The 24,297-nt window shown below is 37.9% G+C and overlaps 2 protein-coding genes across 13 annotated transcripts in view; both read left to right on the top strand.

Annotated features, from left to right (window-relative positions):
* Positions 1-15,349, top strand: part of CCDC82 (coiled-coil domain containing 82) — a 37,005-nt gene extending 21,656 nt beyond the window's left edge. For 11 of the 12 annotated variants that reach the window (XM_012743927.3, XM_012743922.2, XM_076002457.1 and 8 more), the window contains 3 exons: positions 1,131-1,301; positions 6,885-7,070; positions 12,183-15,349. In XM_012743927.3, coding sequence (XP_012599381.2) covers positions 1,131-1,301; positions 6,885-7,070; positions 12,183-12,248 — 423 coding nt within the window. In that variant the 3' untranslated portion in view covers positions 12,249-15,349. Of the gene's footprint in view, positions 1-1,130; positions 1,302-6,884; positions 7,071-7,445; positions 9,624-12,182 lie in introns of those variants that run through there. The other variant, XM_076002461.1, reaches the window with a different exon arrangement.
* Positions 15,350-16,798: 1,449 nt separating this feature from the next.
* MAML2 (mastermind like transcriptional coactivator 2) overlaps positions 16,799-24,297 on the top strand; it is a 342,498-nt gene continuing 334,999 nt past the window's right edge. Inside the window, exon 1 of the mRNA XM_012743892.2 lies at positions 16,799-18,695. Coding sequence (XP_012599346.2) covers positions 18,180-18,695 — 516 coding nt within the window. The 5' untranslated portion in view covers positions 16,799-18,179. The remainder of the gene's footprint in view (positions 18,696-24,297) is intronic.

Below are 24,297 nucleotides of genomic sequence, written 5' to 3'. Positions count from 1 at the left end.
CATTTGTTTTTTACTTATATATCCAGTGTGAGTTGTCAGGGATGCTCAGTGCATTGTAGTCACTCAGAGAACCAAACTGAGAGCTTTCATCTGAGAGGTTTCATCTCACCATGTGCTTCCACGAATACCACAGAAAAAGGAAGGGAAAGTGGTTAGTCCATTCAGTCTGAGTTTCAGCCTATAAATGACATATTTCATGAAGTTCCATAAAGTATGAAAAATATAAAAAGTAGACCAAAAAAAGTTGTTTCAAATCATACAAATCAAAAAAGGAAACTCAGTATATTGGATACTTAATTATCATCACACTGGTAGAGGATGTGAATGTGAATTAGTAACCATGCTAATATTCTCACAGTTCAAATACTGTGATAAAACCTAATCTATACTACTAATTAGCACAGTAATGCCTAGCACGGGCCTAGACCATAAGCGTAAACACTCAGGCACAAGTAATTTCACAGCTTAATAAAGCTTATTTATGAATGCCAATTGTTTTCTTAGTTTGCTCACTCATTTACAACTGAGCCATTAGACTGTGCATATGAAGACTGGACATGTGGCAATTCCAGTTCCAATTTGTTTATTTTCACAGGGCTATAGCAAGTAGTTACAGGCAGATTAAATTATTTCTGGAATGTTTTGTGGAAAATATGATATAATTCATATAATGGAGAATGAATGTGATTTTTTTCCCAATTTTTAACTAGCCTAAATGAATTCTTTTTTGTATATTATTCTGAATTTCTGCTATTCATTCATGCCTATTTTTAACTAATACTTCAATAACACTAACTAGAGATGAGAAGATGGAAAAGAAGTAAATTAAAATCTATGAAGAACACTACTTAGTAGCAACTCCTAAATGTGAGAGATAAGGAACTAATTTTTATCCTAGTCTGATTTCTTTTCATTTAATAGCCAAGAATATAAATTCATTTTTTAATTTAAAAATATCTTGTCAAATACCTAATGTGTGCTCATTATTAAAATAAGAAATGCCAGCATATTTTGCTCTTAATATCTCTTCCTTTTTGTGATTCCTAAGATCAGTTTTAATTTGGTTAGATTTTTATGTTATTGTTATTTTTCCTCTTTTAAGTTTTATTACATTTTTAAATTGTTTTTAGGAACGGGTAGAAAATTATTCTAATGTAAGTATCCATTTGAAGAATGCTGAAAACTGCTCCTGCCAGGCTTGTGGATTGCATCGCTACTGTAGATATTCAGTGCATTTATCAGGAAAGTTGTATAACACCAGAACCATGGAAACAGATGATTTCATGTCACATGACAAACAGGTATTTTTTTCCCTCTAATTTCCATATTCAGTATTTAGAAATTTTCAGTTCATAAGCTTACACAAATAACTTTAAGTTATTTTTACAAATTGAGAAAACACTAGAAGAAAGAAAAAAAGTACAAGGAAAAATGATACAATTTTTGAATGTGCAAAATATGTCTTACATAGCTAAGGTCCCCAACTTTTGGGCAGTGAACTGGTACCAGTGTCTGTGGCCTGTTAGGAACCAAGCCACATAGCAGGAGGTGAGCAGTGAATGGGTGAGTGAGTAAAGCTTTATCTGTATTTACAGCTGCCACTCTTCACCGCCTGAGCTCCACCTACCCCCCACCCATCCCACCCCACGTCCCAGCCATGAAAAAATTGCCTTCCATGAAACCAGTCCTTGGTGCCACAAAGGCTGGGGACTACTATATAGCATATGCATTCCTAACTGACTAATTACTATAAAATATAAACATAAATAAGTGCATATATAGAGAGATAAATATATTTTTTTTCTCAACATAGTCATATACAAATTTCATCATTATTTAAGCACTGATCCACGATACCTAGAATCCTAGCAAAAATTATTTAATACTTTAAAGCATATTTTCTGTTGCATAAATCAAATATATTTCTGTACATTCATGGTCTTTCTTATCTAACTAATCCTAAAGTGAAGTTAGAAAACCATTTTTAGAGCTCTGACATTCCTGTGAAGGAATAAAGATTCTATATAAAATGGTTGATTCAGATATACAGAAATATAAAAGAGATCTCATGACATAAAAGGAAAGAACATTAATATACCAGTCACACAGTGAAAAAATATTAAAGTTGACAAACAAATGGAAAAATGCTTATTGTCCATATAAAACCATGTAATTAAAACTCTCTTAAGATGCCAATTGATAGCTCTTAAAGTAGCAGAGTATGTTCAAGTCAAATGATAAACTGCAGTGCAGTCAAGGTTACACTGAAACTATTAAGTTCTTAGAAAGTAAGATTCCTGAAAGAAAAAAGGATGTGATATATCTTTTTAAAATACTGGATAGCGAAATCTAGCCAGTATCACAAAGTTATATATATTCAGTGCCTATACATTTATCCTGTGCAGATCAATTCAGTAAAAGCCAATGACATAATCATGAAGTTCATTGAAGCATTATTTATAATAGAAAAAAATTGGAAATAATCCAAATAAAATATTAGGAGAATGATTTAATAGCCTATGATATACCAGTATCATGGGACAGAATAAAGATCAACCATTAAAATAATATTATGAAGGTTATGAAATATATATGTATATATGCTATCCTTGCATCTATATAAAAATGTATGTGTGTGTGTGTGTATAGCTATATGTAAACATTAACTTAGTTATTTTGTATGTTAAGAGAATGTGGGCTGGGCTCAGTGGCTCACGCCTGTAATCCTAACACTATGGGAGGCCAAGGCAGGAGGATCACTTGAGCCCAGGAGTTTGAGACCAGCCTAGGCAACATAGTGAGACCTTGTCTCTATAAAAAATTAAAAAGAAAATCAGCTGGGTATGGTGGCACATGCCAGTAGTCCTAGCTAGTCTGGAAGCTCAGTGGTGGTGGATCACTTGAGCCCAGGAGTTCAAGGCTGCAGTGAACTATAATCACACTACTGTAATTCAGCCTGGGCGACAGAGAGAGACTCTGTCTCTAGAAAAAAAAATACAAATAAAAAAGAATAGGACTGAAATTCTTCAATATGAAATTGTTTTTTCAGTAATTTTTTCTTTAAAGAATAACTTATTAAAATCTACTTTATATCCTACATACTGTAGTGTCAATGTATGTAAAGAAGGAAAGGGAAAGATAAATAAATCTCATTTATAATCCAGAGCATTAAAAAAAACTGTGCCTTACCCCAAACCCACACTCAGATTATTTTGAAAACTAATTCTCCATTTCATATTGCTGCTTGTAGGTACATAAAATTGAGACTCTTTGGAATTAACTAGTGTTCTTTTTGAAGGTGCAAACAATACTTTAAAAGAATTCACTTAACAGTGAATTTGTTTAAGGATAAAACCTTTCTCCTTACTTACCTAAGATTACCTACTTTGAAAGAAAGGGTGCTTTGATGGAAAGTAGAATTAATGGAAGAGAGTAATTTTAGTTATAGCAGTATTGGATAGGGCACTGAGTGAGAGGCCTTATTGTGGTGAGGTTTGAGGGCATAGATGAGAAGGAAATTACCTGGAGGAATGCAAGATGTGAAATCTGAAAGGCAGTAAGGAGAACTAAAAACAATCTTGAATTAATTTTTAGTTTTGCCCAGAGTCTGTCTAGACTCCTTGAAATGCTTAAGATCTGATGGGAAGAGATATAAAAAAACAGACCAAGGGGAAATAGAATCCCTTGGCTTGGTCTATAGCACTGTTTCTGGAAACTTAGAAATGGAAAACAAACTTCTTCTCAGACTTTTGTATTGAAAATCTTGTTTCCTTGTTCTCCATACTTAACTTCCATAAGGAGCTGGCTCTTCTGAATATAAATAAGAACCTAGAAAAATACTTCAAAAAGCTACCTGCAGTTAGCTGGATATTATCAAGTCTGCATAATGCATGTTTCATGATATTTCCTTGCCTTAGTTTGTTATCCAAAGTGTTAATTTATACTTCCACATGATATATCTAATAAATTACAAATTAGATTCTTCTACTGCTTTTGCAATTCAGCACCTTCTGCTTTAGAAAAATTTGGAGACAGTTTTTAGCTCTGTTTCCAGTCTTTGGATATGTACATTCACTTGGTTCACACAAATAACTGAAGTGACTCAGTTATTCTCATATTTATCAGTTCACAGAACTATGCTAACTCCCTCTGCATAGTGGACCAGTAATCATTTATGTATCTTCTTGCTTATCTGCTTTGTGAACATTCACCACAGCACTTACTATTTTTCTATCTCAGGCAATTTTTTGATTCTATCTTTCTTGCTAGAATAGTTTCCTTACTGTACAAAAATTCAATTAGATAATTAGAAGTAGTCTCTGAAAACATTTATGAACATTTAAGGAAACTATTCTAACAGCATAGATTAATTTTACCTGTTTTAATACTTTATGCAAATGGGATCCTACAGTATAACCTGTGTTGTACTATATACATCAATTCATATAGTAAAGAAGTATAACGGGCCATAACAATACACTAAAATGGGGATGGGGGCCGGGTGCGGTGGCTCAGGCCTGTAATCCTAGCACTCTGGGAGGCCAAGACGGGCAGATTGCTCGAGGTCAGGAGTTCGAAACCAGCCTAAGCAAGAGTGAGACCCCATCTCTACTATAAATAGAAAGAAATTAATTGGCCAGTTAATATATATAGAAAAAATTAGCTGGGCATGGTGGCACATGCCTGTAGTCCCAGCTACTTGGGAGGCTGAGGCAGTAGGATTGCTTGAGCCCAGGAGTTTGAGGTTGCTGTGAGTTAGGCTGACGCCACAGCACTCACTCTAGCCTAGGCAACAAAGTGAGACTCTGTCTCCAAAAAAAAAAAAACAAATGGGGATGGGGTGATGGGACAAGTCTACTTGAAGTATTACATCTATTATATGATCTGTTTTCTATTAAGCCTTACAGCAGTGGTGCTCTTCCACATAAAATTGGGCTCTTACATATAAAATGTGATCATGCTTTGGGAAAAAAGTAGTGTGAGAACATTGTAAAGGTAATTTGGGGTTTATTGACCTATATAATGGTAAGTAGATGCCAAGAGGGTAGGAATTAGAAAGGGAAAGAAGTAAAACATAATGTTTAATATTTTCAAAGGATATTTATGTTTCATACAGGAAAAAATTAAGGATTTTTAAACATTTCTCCTTCCCTCTTATTCCAACTTAAAAATTCTGTGCAGATAAATTCTTCTTGTTTTGGTGGAAGTATAGAATACAATGTGATAGAAACACAAATCACGTTATTCTATGACTATATTTTATCCAGAACAGCTATAGCAGACTTCTCCCACACAATCTACTTTGATGTGTGAACACCAGATACCCCTAGTGGCCACTACAGCTATTGTGGTATCTTTTTACTCAAACTGGGAGGTAGGGCAAGTGAATTATTGGAATGTCATTTACTACTAGGACTACTTCAATGATAATGTTGAATTGGAAAAGATACTTTTAATAAGCCAGCAATGTACAGTAATACCTGATTACTTCTAATGATCTGAAAAGTAGGAAGGTTTTTATAGAACCATAAATAGAAATCTGAATATGCTTTTGTTAAACTTTGAGGGATTTAAAGAAAGGTTGTAAGATGTCCAGAATACCATTTTTATATGAAAACACATCAAACCTGACTCTTGCCCAGCATCATGATATAACTTTTATTAATTTTTGGCAACATACTCTTGGCTTATCTATTGAACATCATCATTAATGTGTTCCCTTGCAGTGTGGCTTCAGAAGAAAAAGTATAATTTTTGATTAGATAGAACACAAGATAGATAAATATTAAAACTATACCACTTGTACTGAACTCATGATAACATAACCAATTAGTGAACTTGGACATAGACACAGATATATAAGTAATCAGGAGTTTACCTATTTCCTCAGATTACTCCATGAGAATAAAATTGACCATATCATAATGTTTAGAGTCCTTTCTGATGCATTATATGTTGGGTGAAAATGTGTAGGTAAAAATATCTTTAATGTGGTCAATGCAATGATACTATCTTTCTATTTTGACTGTGGGTTTGTATTATAAAACAAACTACAAACATTCAAGACATTCTGAAAGGAAAATGCTCTGGTTCAATTTCACAAAAGAATTCTTAATCATAGAATCCTAGATGTTTATCTAAACATAGAAATTAAAATTCTTTTAGCTGGCTGATAATAAAATATTAATGTGTCTTATTCACATACAACACCTTAATGAAAGCAACAAATGTGCCTAAGCATAAAATTATTTTTTATTTTATAACTTTTTTTGGGAAAAAAGTATTTAGTAAAAAACTACCAATACTTAATATTGGCGTAAGAGTTTCAGTTTTACATGTTGCTTATATCTAGAAAATTATTATAATTTAAGAATTTTTAACTCAGTGACTATGTACTTACAATACTTTACATGCTTTCTTTTGCTTTCATGTGTGTCTTTCTTTCTGCCTTACAAATCATTTGTCTCTCCCTTCTCAAACTTGGCTAACTGTACGTTTTCAAAACTCTATTTGAGCATCACCTACTTGCAGATCTCTGCATTGGGCTAAGTGCCCCTCACTAGCATCTCAATAGCATTTGTCATGTTGTTTTATAATTATTTGTCTTCCTCCCAAAATTATAAGCCCCTTACCATAGGGAGTGCATCTTTCACTTATCTATCTTCAGTGCCCAGCCCAATACTTGAAACATAACAAAGTCTCAGTTTTTGACTGGTTGTATAAATAAGAGAAGGTAACGGAATCATCATATAAACATTTAAATAAAATTAATAATGCATTTGCTACATTCTACTATTAATGAAAATCTGAAAACAAGAAAAGTTATATACATTACTATATTTTCACTTCATATGTCACATAATAATCTTTATTTCTTGATTTAGGTGTTTACTGTTGGCAGAATTTGTGCTGATCGTACCATAATTTATCATAAACTGAAACATTTTAAATTCAAACTGTACCAGGAATGTTGCTCCATTGCAAAGACAGAAGAAGTGGAGGATGAACAGGTTAAAGAAACAGTGGAAAGAATTTTCAGTCAGTCCAAAGAAAGTGGCTGGATTAAGGAGGTAAGGTGAATATATAAAAGCCATCTCATACTGTAGATTCTGGGGCCTGATTATGATCAGCAAAAAGATACAAATGATTAGAAGACAGTGAAATTTAAAAGAGAATCTCTCCTTCTCTCCCTGTCTTTGTATTTTCTCATCTTCCACCCATTCCTTTCATGCTTATCATTGTCCTACCCTGAATAGATGCCCTGATGTTCTACGGATTCACTTGGTTCATCAGATAAATTTTAATAAGCAATATTACTGTTCCTTAATGAAGGACCTCTGTCCTTTCACTTTTACATATGTATTGCTTACATATATATTAAGTCCCCTTATTTTCTTTGACAAAGTATAGGACTCACCTCTGCTTGTCTGCTTCCTATTCTTTAGAACAGTTCTTGTGACCTGAGAGTGAAGAAGCACCTGGTGCCAATCTGAGGAAAGGATCTCGGCTGCCAGTTCTAATACCACCCACATCCTCTTCTTGAGGACATGGGACTGAGCAGTGAGCACTGTAACTGAAGATCGAGGGGAATGCAGAGGTTTCAGGCCACGGCACTGATTTTGATTCCCCCATATCCTATTGATCACTAAATTTGCTATCAGGGATAAAGTGGGGGTTTTGAAGAGTGCACTGGATTCCCGAAGATCTGCTGGCAGCTCATAAGCTCTGGTCTGCTCACAGAGCTTTTAGAATTGTTTATGGTCCATGGAAAGAATGTTAATATGATTGCAGTCTTCTAAAGCAAGTCTAGTTACATAAATGTGTAAGAGAGAACAAATAGTAGATATTCAGGCAACTCAGAAAACAGTATATTTAATCTTGAAAAAAAGCCTGACTTGAAATCCATTGCCTGGGTTACATAAGGAAATTTGTAAAAGAGGAAAATAAAAAATAAGGCAAGAGAGCTTAGAACACAAACTTATGAGCAGAGGGAAAGAAAAAGAGAACAAGAAAATAGGTACGTCTTAGGACATGTCATGTTTAGTGTAAGTCTCCCAGTCTAGAGAATGACATCATGATTGGTTTCTCTTTTAACAATTATCCTCCCACCACAAACCACCACCCAGTGATCTTGCCTGCCCCCTCATCTTGATCCTTAAGTCTTCTTCCTCTCATTTTACTCTCTTCAGCTTTTTATCTTTTACTTTGCCTCTACTTCTCCTACTCTAAATGCTTCCCACCATCCTTCTCTGTGCTTTTCCATTTGCCTTAGGGGAGATCTGTCGCTTACCCAGTAATGCCCGTCTTCATTTTCCCAGACAACATTAAATTCTTAATTGCTTTTATCAATGCCTTTAAGTGTTCCCAGCCCTTTAGTGGAATGATAAAACCTGTTGGGATGCCACATTTGTGAAGAATTGTATACTAAGTCTAGAAGAATCACTGTGCATGTATTATATATATTATATCATAATAGCATATATGGGAAAGAACATTATAAACTCCTTGCAGAAAAAACAAAAGGCATTTCCAAATCATATACCTTAGAGAAAGCTTAACAAGGTCTAGGACAACAGAAGGGAACTGGAATAAGAAAAATATTCTCAAGAAAAGAAAGACAAGTATCATATTTTATATAAAGAATTAACACCTAGCATTAGGCACTGAAGGCATTTCAAGATCATGCATTGTGTTTAGGACAATGTGCACATTTTTTTCACATAAAAATACCAAAAAGCTTAATTTTCTAAAGTTGTTGAGATCCCTCCATTTAAAAAAAAAATTTGTCCAAAGACTTTCTCAAAATATTTCCTAGAAACCACAGAAGTTTATAGCCAATATAAACCTATTTGCAGCTTTTTGTGCTGTGATGAAATTTCTAAATTTGTCAAGTGCTGTGTACTTTCCACTTTCTTCCTCTTCCTCTCTCCATGTGCCTTTGAGTGATAGCACTGCATGTGCTTTGTGATGCGTGCCTTCTTTGGCTGCAGTCTCCTGGTCACAGATACTCTAACCCTTTAGAATGCCTGGGGCTCAGTGCTACTTGGATGCCATCTCCGTGGCTCTTTCTGCTCTTACCTCCCAATTATGGCAACCCCTTCTTTTGCTTTGCACAAACTATTTGTTCCTGTCTTTCTGCCCCAGCCTGTGCTTCATTCCTTACTTTTTCCCTACCTACCCCTTTTCCAGCCATTTTTTCTTCCATTATCTCAGGATATCTCAGTATGTCTTCCTAAAGATCTGCCAACCAAACTGACTTCATTCTTCTTTGTTCATCCTAACTGTTGAACTAAGATGATCCGTTTTTAATTTAATGATATTAAAGAAGTATAGGAACAACTCAAATATAAGAAGAAAACAAATGATAGAAAAATTGTAATAAAACCAAAATGTATAATAAAAATAATAAAATATACTTATTCTGAAGAAGAGTTAAAGAAAATACTATAATATGAACAAACTAGAATATGAAAAATTCTAACAAATGTTTTTTCATTAAGAAGAAAGTACATATGATGATGGGGTTTCCTGGGCAATTGAAGACAGTATTGTTGGGTTGGGGTAGTGGATACCTGAACACTGGGAAGTGAAAAAGTATGTCAACAGAATTAAAGTGTCAGTTGACACTTTAAATACAGCTGTAAAACTGTTACAAGTGACAGTTGTATTTAAAGTAAACTTTAAATATATTACATAAATATTATTATATAAATAAGAATTTAAAATTATAATTGGATATCCCTCCCCTTCCTTAAACTATTCTTATTTCTTCTCTTCTTTTTCCTTCCTTTTTAACTTTTTTATTTCCCTTTTTTTTTTCTACCCCTTAAACTGACATATCTCAAAACATGGCCCTAAACTACCTATGTCAGAATCACCTAGAAGTTTGTGGAAAATGTATAATCCCTGGCCTCACTCCTGACCTACATTGAATGACAATATTTGGAGGTATTAAACAACAGATATTTTAACAATTGGGTGATAACTAAGTAAATTAAAGATTGAGGACCCCTGATTAGGTGGTTAATTAAAGATTAAGTTAATTAAAGATTGAGGACTACTTGTTACACTAAAGTCTGTCCTCAGTTCTCACAATTTCCTTGGCAAATCAATTCCTTTCTGCAGGTCTAGTTGCTACTTCTGAATAGAAGACTCCAAACTCCTTTTATGTTCTGACCTTTTCCCCACACTCCATTCCCAAAGTCCCAGCTGTTTCCATCACTAGGTCAATCTGTCATTATGAAAGAGTAATCTTCATTATTCAGATAAGACCCAGACTCTCCAAATTTTTAATAAAGAAGAACTGTGGGAGCAGCATCTTTAGGTGGAGAGCATGGCAGAGTAATACTGACTTCTAAGTTTCACTTTCCCTTTTGAGGTTTTTATTTTTTATTACCACAGCTGCATCCCTGTCCTACCCTTTAAATTTCAGAAACAGCATACTACAATGGTTAAAAGTATGGATTTGCATATTTTTTCTGCCTGCCACTTACCAGCAGGAGAATTTGGGGGCAAGTTACTTTATTTCTTTAAGCCTAAGTTTTCTAATTTGTAAAGTAGGAACTAAAACAATAATGATAATTAGAGTTTTGATTGCAGAGACTAAATGTGTAACACATTTTAAGCAATTAGTATAAGACCTAGCAATTAGTAAGTGATCAATTAATGTTAGCTATAATTTGCAATGAAAGTGATGAGAGGTTTTCCTTGCTATCTTAGTGCAGCTGAGATAGATTTTAATTTTCCAAAAAGAAATTTAATAAATAATAGAGAAAAAGGATATAAAGGAAAATAACATAAAAACAGCCACATTTTTTAAGTATAAGTTTCTAATCCTAGAATACTTTATTAATATCTAATCAAATCTGAGTACTAGCCCAAGAAAATCCCTAATTAGTTCATAGATTATTTTTCCCCTCTGTTACATTCTTCAGTCTTTCCTGAGAAGGTGATTCAGTCAGATATCTTGGGGGTATAAAAGGGTTTCATGGCCTTGTCTAGAAGAAAAATGCATTCCCCACATTCCCTTCTGTTGTCCCTATCACCATAAAAGTCAGGATCATCAGGATCCTTTCTCATCTCATTAAGGATAGAGAGTCCATAAAGAGTCAAGAAACCATTAGATCATTTAATCTCCTCAACTGAAGTAAGCATTTTGAACTTACATATCTCTTTCCCTCCCTCAACCACCTGTGAAGTAGCCCTGCCATTCATTATGCTCCTACTCTGTCAACTCTGAAACCTCTAAATCATCTTGACTCCTCTCTTAACTTGTTCTACCCTGTTCTTTATTCTCCATCTTCATTGCTATCACTCAAATTTGGGCCCTCATGTCTTAATTTGTTACCATAGACTCATCAGTAGTTGCCAAATCATTCTAGAATGGTTATTTTACCAATTTTCTTAAAATACATCTCAGAATAGATCAGTCCCGTGCTCTAAAACCTTTAGCAGCTTTCCATTGCCTGTCAAATTGTTGTAAACTCCTTAACCTAGCATTTAATACTTTTTATTCTCTGGCTTCAATCTCTTTGGTTCAATCTTACCTCTCTCTGTTCCCCTACAAAACCTCAGATTGTAGGTGGATCCCATGCTTTCTTGTCATGTCATCGTTGGATGGACTGTTTGTCTCTTACAGAAAACTCTCACCACCAACTCTTTGCCTACCAAATCTTTTTTCTCAGGACAGCCTAAATGCCACTCTTTTCTGGTCACTTCAATTAACCATGACCCCTCTTATAAACCCTCTTAATAGTGACTATACCTCTTTATGGCACTTAAATTACTGAATGCCATTGGTATATTACTACTGAATTCTGTTCTCTTTAGGGTCAGGGAAAGTATCTTCTTAAAATTTTGCACCTAGATAGTGTTTAGCAGAGTATTTTATATATATGTTAAACAAATTTTTATTAAATTAAGTTATTGAAGTTATTACATTTCTACTTTAATAGAAAAATTATAAGATAGTTATGAAATTAGTAATAATAGTTTGATCTTTTTCCAATGCTTTCTGTGAGCTAGAAATGCTTATTTGAAATTGGGTTCCTGTTTATAATAAAAAGATTTTTGTTCAGATTACATGAAAGGAACTTGTTCCTGTTTGTGTCTATAGTTTGAAAAGGTCTAGCTTATCTTCATTCCTTTGAGTAAAATAACTAGCTTTTTTATTATATATGCAGAAATACGGTCAACTTGAAGAATATCTCAATTTTGCGGATTACTTTCAAGATGAGAAGTTTGACTGAATTGTAACACATTTCCTTCAAAGAAGATTTTATAAATTCTTGTAAATGTGAAGATCCTGAATCTTGTTTCTCTATATCATGTGACAAATTTATAAATTTTATGTATGTACATCTTCATGGCAGAATATCTTGTATAAAACATATGTTCATTTTAATTCCCATGACATGGCACTCTATAGTCTAATAAAACTTTTATCTGATGTACATAGAAAACATAAGCTTAATAATTTTTAAGTCTGTAAATGTATTTTAAAGTTACATAACAATGCCTTTATGACACATGACTGTCAAGTGAATGATCTGTTCATGTCCTGTCAGTTTAATAGAAATATGTCGTATTTTAAAGATGTATTTAGATTAACATCTATGTGTATTTGTTGCTGCATCCCTTTCCAGGTCTGTTTATTATTTTTTTGCAGTATTACGTGTTCTTCACTAATATATTTTTGAATACTGTCATCTAAATCAGTGGGCCATGGAAGAATACTCAATGTATCATTCAGTCTATTCCCCTTGCCTCACAATCAGAGTGTAGCTTATCTATTCCAAATACAGAGTGTATTTTTCCTTTTCTAAAATTTCCCTTTCAAATAGATTTCAGACCTCTAGAGTCTTTCAACTCTCATATTCAAGAATAATTTCATGATATTTATTTTTATGCCTTACAATATTCTTTCTTTTTTCTATTCAATTTTATCTAGATATTAATGATTAAGATATATTTTATTTATTTTTATCCATAACTTTTTCCATATAAGTATGTATGCTAGGGTCAGAATATCTCAAAAAGACAAATTCAGCCAAAAACACTTTAAAAGCATATTTTGGTACCTGCATTGCTTTGCACACCTCGATTCTCCCATAAAATAATAAAGTAAAACTGTTGCACAGTGAACAAACAGACCCTGTCTATTCTATATTTTTATTTCTTAAAAGTGGTGTTTTAGTAGGATCCATTCTACTGTGGAATTTTAGATACTTTTTTCTGACTAGAATTGTTAGTTGAACTTGACTTCATCTATTATGTGATTCATGGCATGGACCTCAGTGTATGTGTATACATAAAAAGATACATTAAGTTGTTACATGGAGATTAGTTTTCTGCAATTCATTTTCTGAAATTATCCATACTAATATTGTAAACAAACTGGATAGAAAAAACTCACAAAGTAGTAAAAATGCTGGTGCTGATGTTTAATAAGGAGCATATACTTTTTTCAAAAGTCTAAAGTAGAAATTTCAGTCACATATCCATATTCTAATTTGTACTTCTCCAGCACATGGCAAAATAATCCTTAACTAAATTCCAGGGAATAAAATGAAGCCATAGTTGAAAGGTGCGGATGAAGGGGACAGTGTCCAAAAACAAGCAGTTAGAGAAGTGACAGTCAAAGTGGAAGGGTAAAGCATCGTGAACGATTTATAATAAGGAAGGCCAGAGGAAATGCAAGAGAATGATTTCTCAAGTATCTCTGATGACCCTGGATGCATCACTTCTCATGACACTACAGACAAGCCTGAGATAGGGGAACAGTAAAATAGTTCCAACTAGAAAGTTTTAAAAATTGATTTATCCATTATTTTTAATAGCATGCTGTTAACTTGTAAAATTAAGGCACTAATAATTCCAGGAACTTATGATGGAAGCTGATCCAGTTCCTAGGTCAGGCATCTTGTTGGTTTGAAGCATTTTTCCTATTATAACAGCTGACTGCTGATCATGAATTGATGGTTATAAGTAATTTTTCTGATGTCAGATTGCAGCCATGCATGCTACTTCACTGGGTATTTAGATAATACAAGAGGCTTTTTAATGTACATGATAACACCAAAAGAATGGCAAAGAGACAGGCTGTTAGGAAATGAGAACTAGCATAGATTAGAGGACAAAATCAAATATTAATAGTAATCAAATATTAATAGTAATCAAACATTAATAATTAATAAAAACAGAATATTTACTATTATGTATTATCTTATTGATATCATTGATTCAATTATAACAAAAATAGTTTTTAAGCTTAGAAATCTCATATGTCTTGACTGAAATTTTTATATCTGGGCATTTATTACTATAGTACTTTAGTGTTAGGTAGCTGTGGATAGAAGAGATGAGAACAGAAATGGACAAGTAAAAGGGAAGCAATGTTTGAAAGAATTCATAGGGCTATACAAAAGTTTTAGGGTTATGAGAGGGAACAGAACCATAAAACAGGAAAAACAAGGGCACAAAAGAAATGCTTATTTTAAAGGCAGTCGGTTGCAATTGACCATATTTCCTGACTTGTCTGCTCCCATATTCAGATGAGTAGTTCTATCTCATTCCTTGGAGTTAGTACTCATTCCTTGGAGTTAGTACTCATTCCTTGGAGTTATTATACGACTTGCTTAAACTCCAGCATATTGACTGAGGGATAGTTCCAGCCCTTAAGGTACTTAGGGGATTGTCTAGCTTTCCTATAATTTCTTTCACATTTGATACTAAGGCAGCAAGATCAGTGGTTAAGAGAGGTTTGAAGTCATTCTTGAGTTTGAATCTTGGTCTGTTACTTTCTGGTTATTTAAACTGGAACACACAGTTTAATTTTGATGAGACTCAGTTTCCTCATTTATAAATGGGGTTAATAATACCTGTCTCAGGATTGTTCATAGATTGAAGGAGATCATATATGTGAAATGCTGCACCTGAAACAGTGATTTTTTTAAATAGTAACTGATGTGAATGGCAATGAGGATTTTGATGATAATTATGTCAACTTGAAATAAAATGATGTTATATGGGCAAATGTGTACAAAAGACACTCCAAAGAAGTGTCTTACACCATTGGAGTATAATATGAAAATTTATTAAATTCCTACTTCACAAGTTTTTAAATATGTCCGTGTCTAGAAGAGAAATCAAAGTTTATTATATCATTTAGGAATAGCTGATTTGACTAATGATTCCATGTTATTAATCAAAATCTGTGTACTGCAGTGCTATGGAGTGAACATTAAGTTTTAAATTTAAATATTACACTTTTTTCTCTTTTATCAGGTATGACTGCCAAATGTAAAACACCCATAGTAGCAGAAAAAGAGATTGTCTAATAAACACAACTTTTTAAGAATCATATAAAATTATTTAAAGTCTTTCATTTTTTAATACTTCATTCACCATTAAAATTTTATTTATATGACAAAGATATATTTCTGCTTTTCTTCTCATGAGTAATGAGGAACTAACTTAGCCTTGGAAGGAATAGACAGAAGTATGTTCCAGTGAAAAGTTTAAAAATTGTATTTCATCACAATGTACTTGTCCCTATTTCTAAGCTAACATTCCAAGATTTGTGAAAAATAAATTGGACTAATATAAGCCAACCTATAGGGAACTGAGTTGTAGATAAATCCAGTCTTGAAATGTTTGCATTGATTTTGCCCATACATTTCTTTCCTTAGCTCAGTTTGAAGCAAGGGCCATGTTACTGAAATGCCAAAGTTCATTTAAATTAATGAAGGTCCATTGCTTGAGACCTCAAATCCAAATGACTTCCAACTTAGGTCACTCTGAATATTTTTGGTCCTGACCGTTCCAATATTGTGCTCACCTTAGTTAATTTTTCATAATTGATAATGACAAGCAGAATTCACTATAAGGTTTAATATTTTCAAAGTAAGATCATCTGAAGATGAGGGGACAATGGTCTGTGTAAGAGATCTGTTAGGTTTGTGTCATTAAACTTCTTGAAATTCAACTGCCACATACTGCTTTTCCTCATCTTATATGTTCACCAGATAGCTTTGCAGACCTCAGCTCTTGTATTTGGTTTGTCATAGGCAGTCCTGCATTTTCAAAGCAAAAACCTCTTTTCCCACAACTGGCATTGGTAATTTTACCATCTTCATAAGATATTTTATTTACCCCTACTGATGTGCTTGTGATCACCCAGATTCACTTCATCCAGAGACACACAAAGAGCAGGCAGGTGGGTAGACACCACACCTGCCTGCCCTTTAGGAGCTAACCATGTGATTTCCCCACCCCACCCCCTTCTCCACACACTCCCCTCGCCCCCCAACACACATTTCACCATCTTCTTTATTAATGAACATTACTTCCTCAGTGCTCACCCAGCTCTCGCTAGGGTGCTCAGTGGTGTCATTTACAACATATTGAAAAATGAAAACGATATCCTCAAGGGTGTGCGTGCGTGTGTGTGTGGGGGGGGGGGGCGTCATGTAGGTCTGAAGGGGAAAACACATTCCCGGCCCCCGGAATTTCTTGCACATTTAGAGCTGGTGAAGTGGTGCTGTAGAGGTTGGGGAATTTCCCCAGCCTTCCCCCCCAACCCCCCCCCACACACACCCACCCCCACCCAAGTCTGAGACTGAGCTGGCCGAGCGAGGGCTGTTGAGATCCGCAGGCTTCGGGATTTACCTCTTCAGCCACTGGGAGGCCCTCTGCGTCCCCTTTCCCCGGCGCCGCGCCGCGATTACTCACTCGCGCAGTGGCACCAGCCTTCCACCAGGGAGCCTCGAACGCGCGCTCCCGCCCTCCCCCCGCCCCCCGCCCCCCCATCTGCAGCTCGCTGGCTCTCTCTTTCTCCCTCTCTGTCTCACTCTCTCTCTTTCTCTCCCTCTCCTATCGGAGCACAATGAAAGCCTGTGTATCGCCGTGACTCCGGGCGGGAGCCAGTGTCAGCAAAGCGGCGAACAGCAGACGAGAAAGAGAAAGGAAAATACAAGCTACTTTCTTTTTTCTTTTTTCTTTTTTTTTTTCCATCTATAAAGCGGAGCAAATACAAGAGATAGAACCACATTGCTTATCGAGAGTCCAGACCCTCAGATCCACTGGCCGGGGATGGAATGTACAAAAGTGGACAGGAAAGTGGCTGGACATGACTCGGTGCAATTTGCTGGAAGTTTGTAAGTTTGACCATCGTTTGTAAATTACTCTCGGAAGAGTTTTGTCTCTCTTGATACTGTATTAGAATAGAGCCGGGGGAGAGGAATAGGAACGTAAGCGGGAAAGAAAAAAAAAAATGTGTTGAAGGATCTCTCTCAGTGGCTAGCGACTTGAGATTGCTTTCATTTAAGGCTAGGAAACCTTAGACGGGGAGAGGATTTTACCGGTGATTGGATTCGTTGAAGAAAAAAAAAAAAAGCATGGTCCAAAAGTCCAATTACTGACATTGTTAACAATCGGAAACCTGTCTCCCTCTTTGGGGAGAAGACAACATCCTACAGTACCCCAAAGAGGAGAAAACACCGGAGCAAAGGGAAAGGGAGGACAAATTAAAAGCCAAAAGACAGTCTTCCTTGATTTTTGCACATTTTGAACATTGACTTCAAAATCCTGAAACGGCACTGTTTGTGTTTTTTATTTTCTTTTTTTAACCTGAGGAAAAGTAAAGGCTGCCGGTTTACATAGACCATGGTAGAAATGTGTTTCTCTGCAGAAACATCCCCATCAAGAATTTTCTGAAACAACCTAGGTGAAGGGGAGTCCAGCTCTCTGGTAATACCTCTCTCAGTTCTTTTTGCTGTGCGTTTCTGTCTCTTGCTGGACAACCCCTGAATTCTTGATCTAACCCCCAGATCGTGTGTTTACAAAGTACCTAGTGGCTCTTGTCAGCTTGGTGAGGGAAAAAAAATCCACCAACTCGGCCCAACTTCTCCAGAGCTGTCAAATGCAATTAGAGTAAGTTGATCAGGGTTTGTTTCCAACTTATCCTCTCCAATTGGTTTCTATTCTTTCTCCCCACCCTCTTTCTACTACCGCCCCTCCCCCACACCTTCTCCACTGCTCCCCCCAACCTCTGAAGACCTCTATTCATGTGGCCCTGAACACTGAGCTCACATTGTCAAAAACAGATTTGCCTGCAGTAGCCAGCAGTAGCCTCTTTCCACCTCACCATCCCAGAGGCAGCAATCATTGTGTCCACTAAAATGGGGGACACAGCGCCCCCGCAGGCCCCCGCAGGAGGGCTAGGGGGGGCCTCTGGGGCGGGGCTCCTTGGAGGGGGCTCAGTCACCCCGAGAGTGCACAGTGCTATCGTGGAGCGCCTCCGGGCTCGGATCGCCGTCTGCCGCCAACACCACCTGAACTGTGAAGGACGCTACGAACGTGGTAGGGCCGAGAGCTCAGACCGGGAAAGAGAGAGCACCTTGCAGCTCCTGAGCCTTGTCCAGCATGGCCAGGGGGCAAGGAAGGCTGGCAAACACACCAAGGCCACTGCCACTGCTGCCACCACTGCAGCCCCTGCACCGCCCCCTGCTGCCCCTTCTGGGGCCTCCCAAGCAGCAGCAGCAGCAGCAGCCCAACCGCCCCCACCAGACTATCACCATCACCACCAGCAGCACCTGCTGAACAGTAGCAGTACTGGTGGCGGTGGTGGGATAAACGGAGAGCAGCAGCCACCAGCTTCAACCCCAGGGGACCAGAGGAACTCAGCCCTGATTGCGGTAAGCACCTGGCTTTCTCATGGTTCTGGCTTTGGCCCTGGGGCCTTTTGTGAGGGTCCAGGTTGCCTTGGCCCGTTGGAGGATGGATGGCAGGGAAAAAGTCCAAGACATCACCTGACTACCTCGAAGGCCACTGGGTGTGTTGTTTGGGTGGTTTTAGACTCTTACTCATCTGGTTCCATCCATGCCCATTCATGGGCTTTCCTCCACTTAAAGGATATTCCCTAACTGGCAAGAAGCCTGAGTTTTCCCTAGGCTCTCTGGGGTTCACAGTGTCTAAAAGAAGGGGCTACTGGCTGGCAAGATCTGAGCCACTGAGGAAGGCCCCATGCCATGGGTCCTCCTGCTTTGGCTAACCACCTCTGATTAGACCCCACAAGCCATTTTTCAGCCTGAAAGCATTTATCAGCCTAGCTGACCTTTATCAAAGCCTTTTCCTTCTTGCCCCATTTCCCCTCCGCCCCCTTTGACGTGGCCCCTTCTCCTTGGCTTACAAGAGCATAAATGGTGATCTGTAACTTAGAGCAAGTTCCCTGAGTGTCCCCTCAGTCAAAAACAAAATTTTTGGAAAATATGAGAGACTAGTGGGGGAATGTTTCTAGAAGGCCTACTCCCTGATTTCCTATAGATTGCCTCAGCCCTCAGCCCCATGTAGCTTCCTTTCAGAAGCACTCCAATCAAGTAGTGCTCACTTAGAGCATTCATCAGAGTGGGCAGGCACAAAGATAACAGATAATGTCCTAGGAAGTACCTTGTCTTCAGCCACTCCTGGTGACAGGATATCAAACCTGAAAGTTCTGATTAAGTTTCTGGCTGGACATTCTTCCTCAGAGGCGCAGACACACCCCATCCCAGAGGAGTATCCCCTGAATCATTGATTCTTGGTGCCGGCCCTGGTCAGGTGACTGCCTGCCCGGGCAGGATTCCCTTGAGGCTTCTGGGCCAGTGGCCTCTGGGGTAGAAGGTGGAACCCTGCCCTCAGCCCGGCAGGCTTCCCTTTCTGAGTTGCAGCTCCTGAATTCTGTGTCTGCTTACAGCACATCTCCAGTTTACCCAAGCCAGCCCTAATGAAAGTCAGCAACAGGAAATGGCCACGCAAAGCCCCAAAGCACTCTCAGAAAGCCCAAAGGAGAAAGGATGGTTCTGGGTCTAACTCCTCCTCCAAAGGAGCCTGAAAATGAGCTCGTGGGAAAGGGTAGATCCTCCTACCAGGCCCATAGGATGCTGCTTTCTGGCTCTCTCTTATCCCTGGCCCGGGTTCGTGGTGAGGAAGTTTCCAGGAAGCTCTGTGAGCTGGGATACAGTTCTTCTCCCCCACCATACAGAAATTTGTCTGGGAGACCCCAAATTGCCACTCCTTGAGGCCAGCTCCAGATGAAAAACAACTACCAGCAATTAAATTGCCCGGTGTTTACTGTTTGATCGTTGAATGCCTATTAGCCTGTGGGGTTATATTGGAGCTTTAAGGCCTAATATCCTTTCTTTACCACCTGCTCGATCCCTGCTTCTCCCTGGAATTCCCTAGGAGAGCAGGGGGAGTTTGTTTTGTGAAAAAGAGATGCTGAGATAAAGGAGGGGGGTAAAGAATCGCTTGAATGGAGAGAAGAATGAGGTTTGTATGTAAGTGTGTGTCACCGGCATCTGCAGCCAAAAGGATCTAAATGCCTTGATTGTCCCCAGTAAATTTATAATCTGTCTGCAAGTCTCCCAATAATACCGCTTTGTGTGGCTCACAGTCTCCTGGTAAGTGTTTCTGGGGATGATACTGAGAAAGAGGCACCCAGCCCAACCCTGAGCTGAGAAGGCTGATTTCTGCCCTGGGTGCCAGGACTGGAGGGGCCATGAAGAGCCGCTGTGTGGGCTTTTCCAGTGGCCTTCACAGCCCAGCCTCTGCAAGGAAGGTGCCATGTCTGCTTTACGGTCTTGTTCTTTGGGTTTTTGCTTTTGTCCAACTTGGGAGTAAGATGAGTCTGCCTCTTTTTCTTGAGTGTTTCAGGATAGGTAACAAAACCAACTTCAATGGTTATTGTAACTTTACAATGGTAATATCCATGCTGGGAGGGAAGTGAGAGAAGGGTGTCTGGCCCTTCCTGACGAGGGTTTACTGATGCAGAAGCCAGAAGTGGCTGCTGTGCCGCCCCTGTTCTGAGAAGGGATCGGTTTTCTCTCTTCTAACCACCAGCGATCTCCTAAAACATTCCCTTAGAGGAGCTCCCACCCCAGGTAGAGTGTTGATGCCGGGAGGCACAGTGTGAGGTGGAAAAGGGCCGTTTTGTTCCTAGGGGTTGCTTTTCATTGAAAACGTGTGGCGTGGCAAGGGTTGATCCACCACCCTACGTTTGGGTGTTGGAAATTCCCTCTCCATTTTGACTTCTAAATGTGGTGCCTTGTTACTCAGCATGGTGCTCAGAGATGGTGATGCAAGTGCTGTACTAACCTGATAACATTGTCTGCGAAGGGAGGCCTGGGCATTTGGGAGTGACTCACCAAGCCCATTACATTGGCCCACTTCACTTTACATGGGCTCCTCTTCTTTTCAGAGAATATTAATTTAAAAGGGCCTTTGCTCAGAGGGAGTGTCAGAATTTTTTTCTTAATTTTATGACTATTGTGTCCGTAACCAGATTTATGTGGTCTGGGTGTGTTGAATGTATAACTTCAGTAGTTAACTTGTATGCCATAAGTGGCCATAAATGTCCTTTGGAAAAAGGGAGAGAATATTGATTATCTAAAATCAAATATATGTCATGTCCTCAGATGAAAGCTGTTACGTCTTGCATACCTTCTAGTACAATGCCTTGAATATGGTAGGTAATATTTGCTGGGTGAAGGTGAAAGGGACAACTTCTGTTCAGTAGGATAGTGTTGACTTGGGGTGGGTTGTTATACTGCAAGGAATATATAATGTCTGAATCCTTTCAATAGCCTAAGTTTCAAGAACAATGCAAGAATAACCTCCAAGCCAGTTCTAATTCTGTCCACATTGAGAGCCTAATTCTGCAGCCCTTACTCAGCCAGTTTCTTCATTTAGCTCAAGTACAAGTTCAGGGGAAGCCCCGCTGCTACAGAGACTGCAGAAACAGGGCCTTTCACAGGGCCCGGATTGTAGGGCTTTGAGCAGATCTGCGTTTTCTAACCACTTGGAGCAGGCTTTAGGCACTAAATCATTTTCTGGTGAAGTATGTTTGAATCTTTGAATGAACTGTGAAACTGAATAATTGCCGGTCCGTGGAACAGTAAGGTTTAGAGCTTCTGTGGTACGTTATCAATCTTTCCCTTTTGCCTGAGACAAGCTCTTTTTCTGTTGCATAGATTGTGTTGCTAGGATGAGCAGATAAGTGGTTCCAAGTCATCTTTGGCTTCAGAGATTATCTTTTCTTAATGTGGTGTGGAGGAAAGAAAGCAGATCAGACAAGGAGCCTGCATCCTTGGTTTTGTGCCTGCTTGATCGCTAACCAGCCGGGTGACCTAGGACAAGTCACTTAGCAGTCATCTGTGAAACAGGGAGACCAGTCATGCTGCCCCAGCTTGTCGAGAGAAGCAAATGAACGTGTGTTTCTGAACAGGCCTTGGAAAAAAAATTAAGCACTGCAGAAATGCAAGGCATCATTACTAGTATTACTAATAATAAACTACTAAGCACTGAATGATAATACCAGTTTTTCCAGGGATTAAATGTATACTCAGCTTTCAGTTGTCTGTTTTAAATGATGAAATAGCTTTTATGGTAAACAGAGGGATTGGTATTTCAAATTTAGTGCTGTCAAGATAAGACTGAGATATCGGTGTACTTAAGTGTTCCTGAAGGGCCCAGGAAATCGTAGTTAAAACGTGCAGTGCCGTGAATGTCTTTGGAGTCTTTGAATGCACGCAGTTTACAGGCCTCTGCAGGGACCTGAGAAGCTTTGGAAAGGTGTGTCCCCCAGAGCGTCTAAGAAATATTAGAAAAGTCATTTACACAAATGGCATGGGAAAGTTAAATATTTTGTCAACAATAGTCAAAAATGTTAATTGTTAGCTTAAGAAAGTCAAACAAGTTAAATCATTGCCAGAGTTCCCTGGTTATTTTTAACTGATAATAATCAGGTTTCCAATTGACAATTCAAAATTCGAGAGCTGTAAGTGGGAGGCCAGGTCTGGGTGTCTATGACTGTTCCTGTGATAAATGTCCTCCCCAGGACAGTGATAGGAGTGTTTACATTATTTATATATGCAGCCATCATTTCCTTAAGAACTGACCTATTTTTGTTCTATTTTCCAGAACACAGTAATAAAGAGAATGTTCTTATCTATCCAGGACCTTTCTACTACTTCTTTTAATATAATTATAAGATCTCACAAAGGCAAAAGGGTTCACGTGGAGAGAGAAGTTGGTACAATACTTTATTAAAAATTGACAGAAAGTTTGCTTTGACCAAGATGTCTTGCTTGTTTAGGTCAATATTTCTGTATGGAAGGCATCTGTTTTCTTTGAAATAATGTCATTGCTAGGTGATGTTCATCAAAATTTTCTAAATCTTAAACTTTAATACTGTATGGCTTTCATATATGTAAACATTTTTAAGTGCCAAGTTGTTTAAGGATGAGCTTTCACATGTTCTTAGACACAGCAATTAAATATGACTAAATATGACCATTATTAGCTGTTTTGGTTTTTATTGTTTGTTTGTATTTGTTTTTAGCACTGTTATTTAATCTCAAAAAGCCTAGAAGGAAATCTGGAAAAAATTCATCCAGTTCTGCTATGCATGGCAGCTAAACCTTTCTGAGTGGATTCTACCACTTTCTTGTTCTTTAATAGGAAACCTTACCTATGTTGATATTCATAGGCAGGACCATGTTTAATGAAAACAATTCTAAATTCTTCCTTCTGCATTTTCATGCTCATTTCCCTCACACTCCAGCAGGCTTCATGGGAGAATAAGAAGAAACACAGCTAAGGACATAGTCCCTGCATACTTAGGATCCAATGGAGAAATCCAGACCACCTCAATAAAGTAATAGCAAAATTACTAACCAGGTAGAATGGGCCAAAACCAATATAGAAAATCAGAGGAAGAAAGGAACAAATATTTATTGAATCCCAAAATGTGCATGGCACTTTTATTACATATTTTAGGTAATGCCTGCAAAAACCAAGTGAGTAAGCAACATTTGTCCCAGTTTACAAAAAAGAAAACTGAGCCTTATGGATAGAGTAAATGGAAGAATTTAATGCACAGATTTTAGGGTCAGACCCATGTTCGGGTCCCTATTTCACATCTGCTAGCTGTATGAGTTTGGGAAAATAATTTTATTCTTTTTTTGGCATCAGTATCTTCTTGCATAATAAAGCCAATGTTATTTAGCAAAAACAGCCTGATACATAGTAGGTGCTGGAAACATGAATACCATTAGTAGTGTGGGTGGGAGAAAGATTCAAATCCTGTCCAGGGATCCCTACATGGAGAATGGGAGTCACCTGCAGGACCTGGGGGCAGGGAAAGAATATAGAAAATGGGGGGTGGGATCCCTGATGCGGGTGTGAAAGTTAAGTGTTTGGGGGACAGACAGCAGAACCTGACTGACAGTGTGGTTGGGTGTGAGTAGTGAGGAGGACAGC

Source organism: Microcebus murinus, chromosome 4 (assembly GCF_040939455.1).
Source record: "Microcebus murinus isolate Inina chromosome 4, M.murinus_Inina_mat1.0, whole genome shotgun sequence".
NCBI lineage: Eukaryota > Metazoa > Chordata > Mammalia > Primates > Cheirogaleidae > Microcebus > Microcebus murinus.
This window is presented reverse-complemented; position numbering and strand designations above follow the sequence as displayed.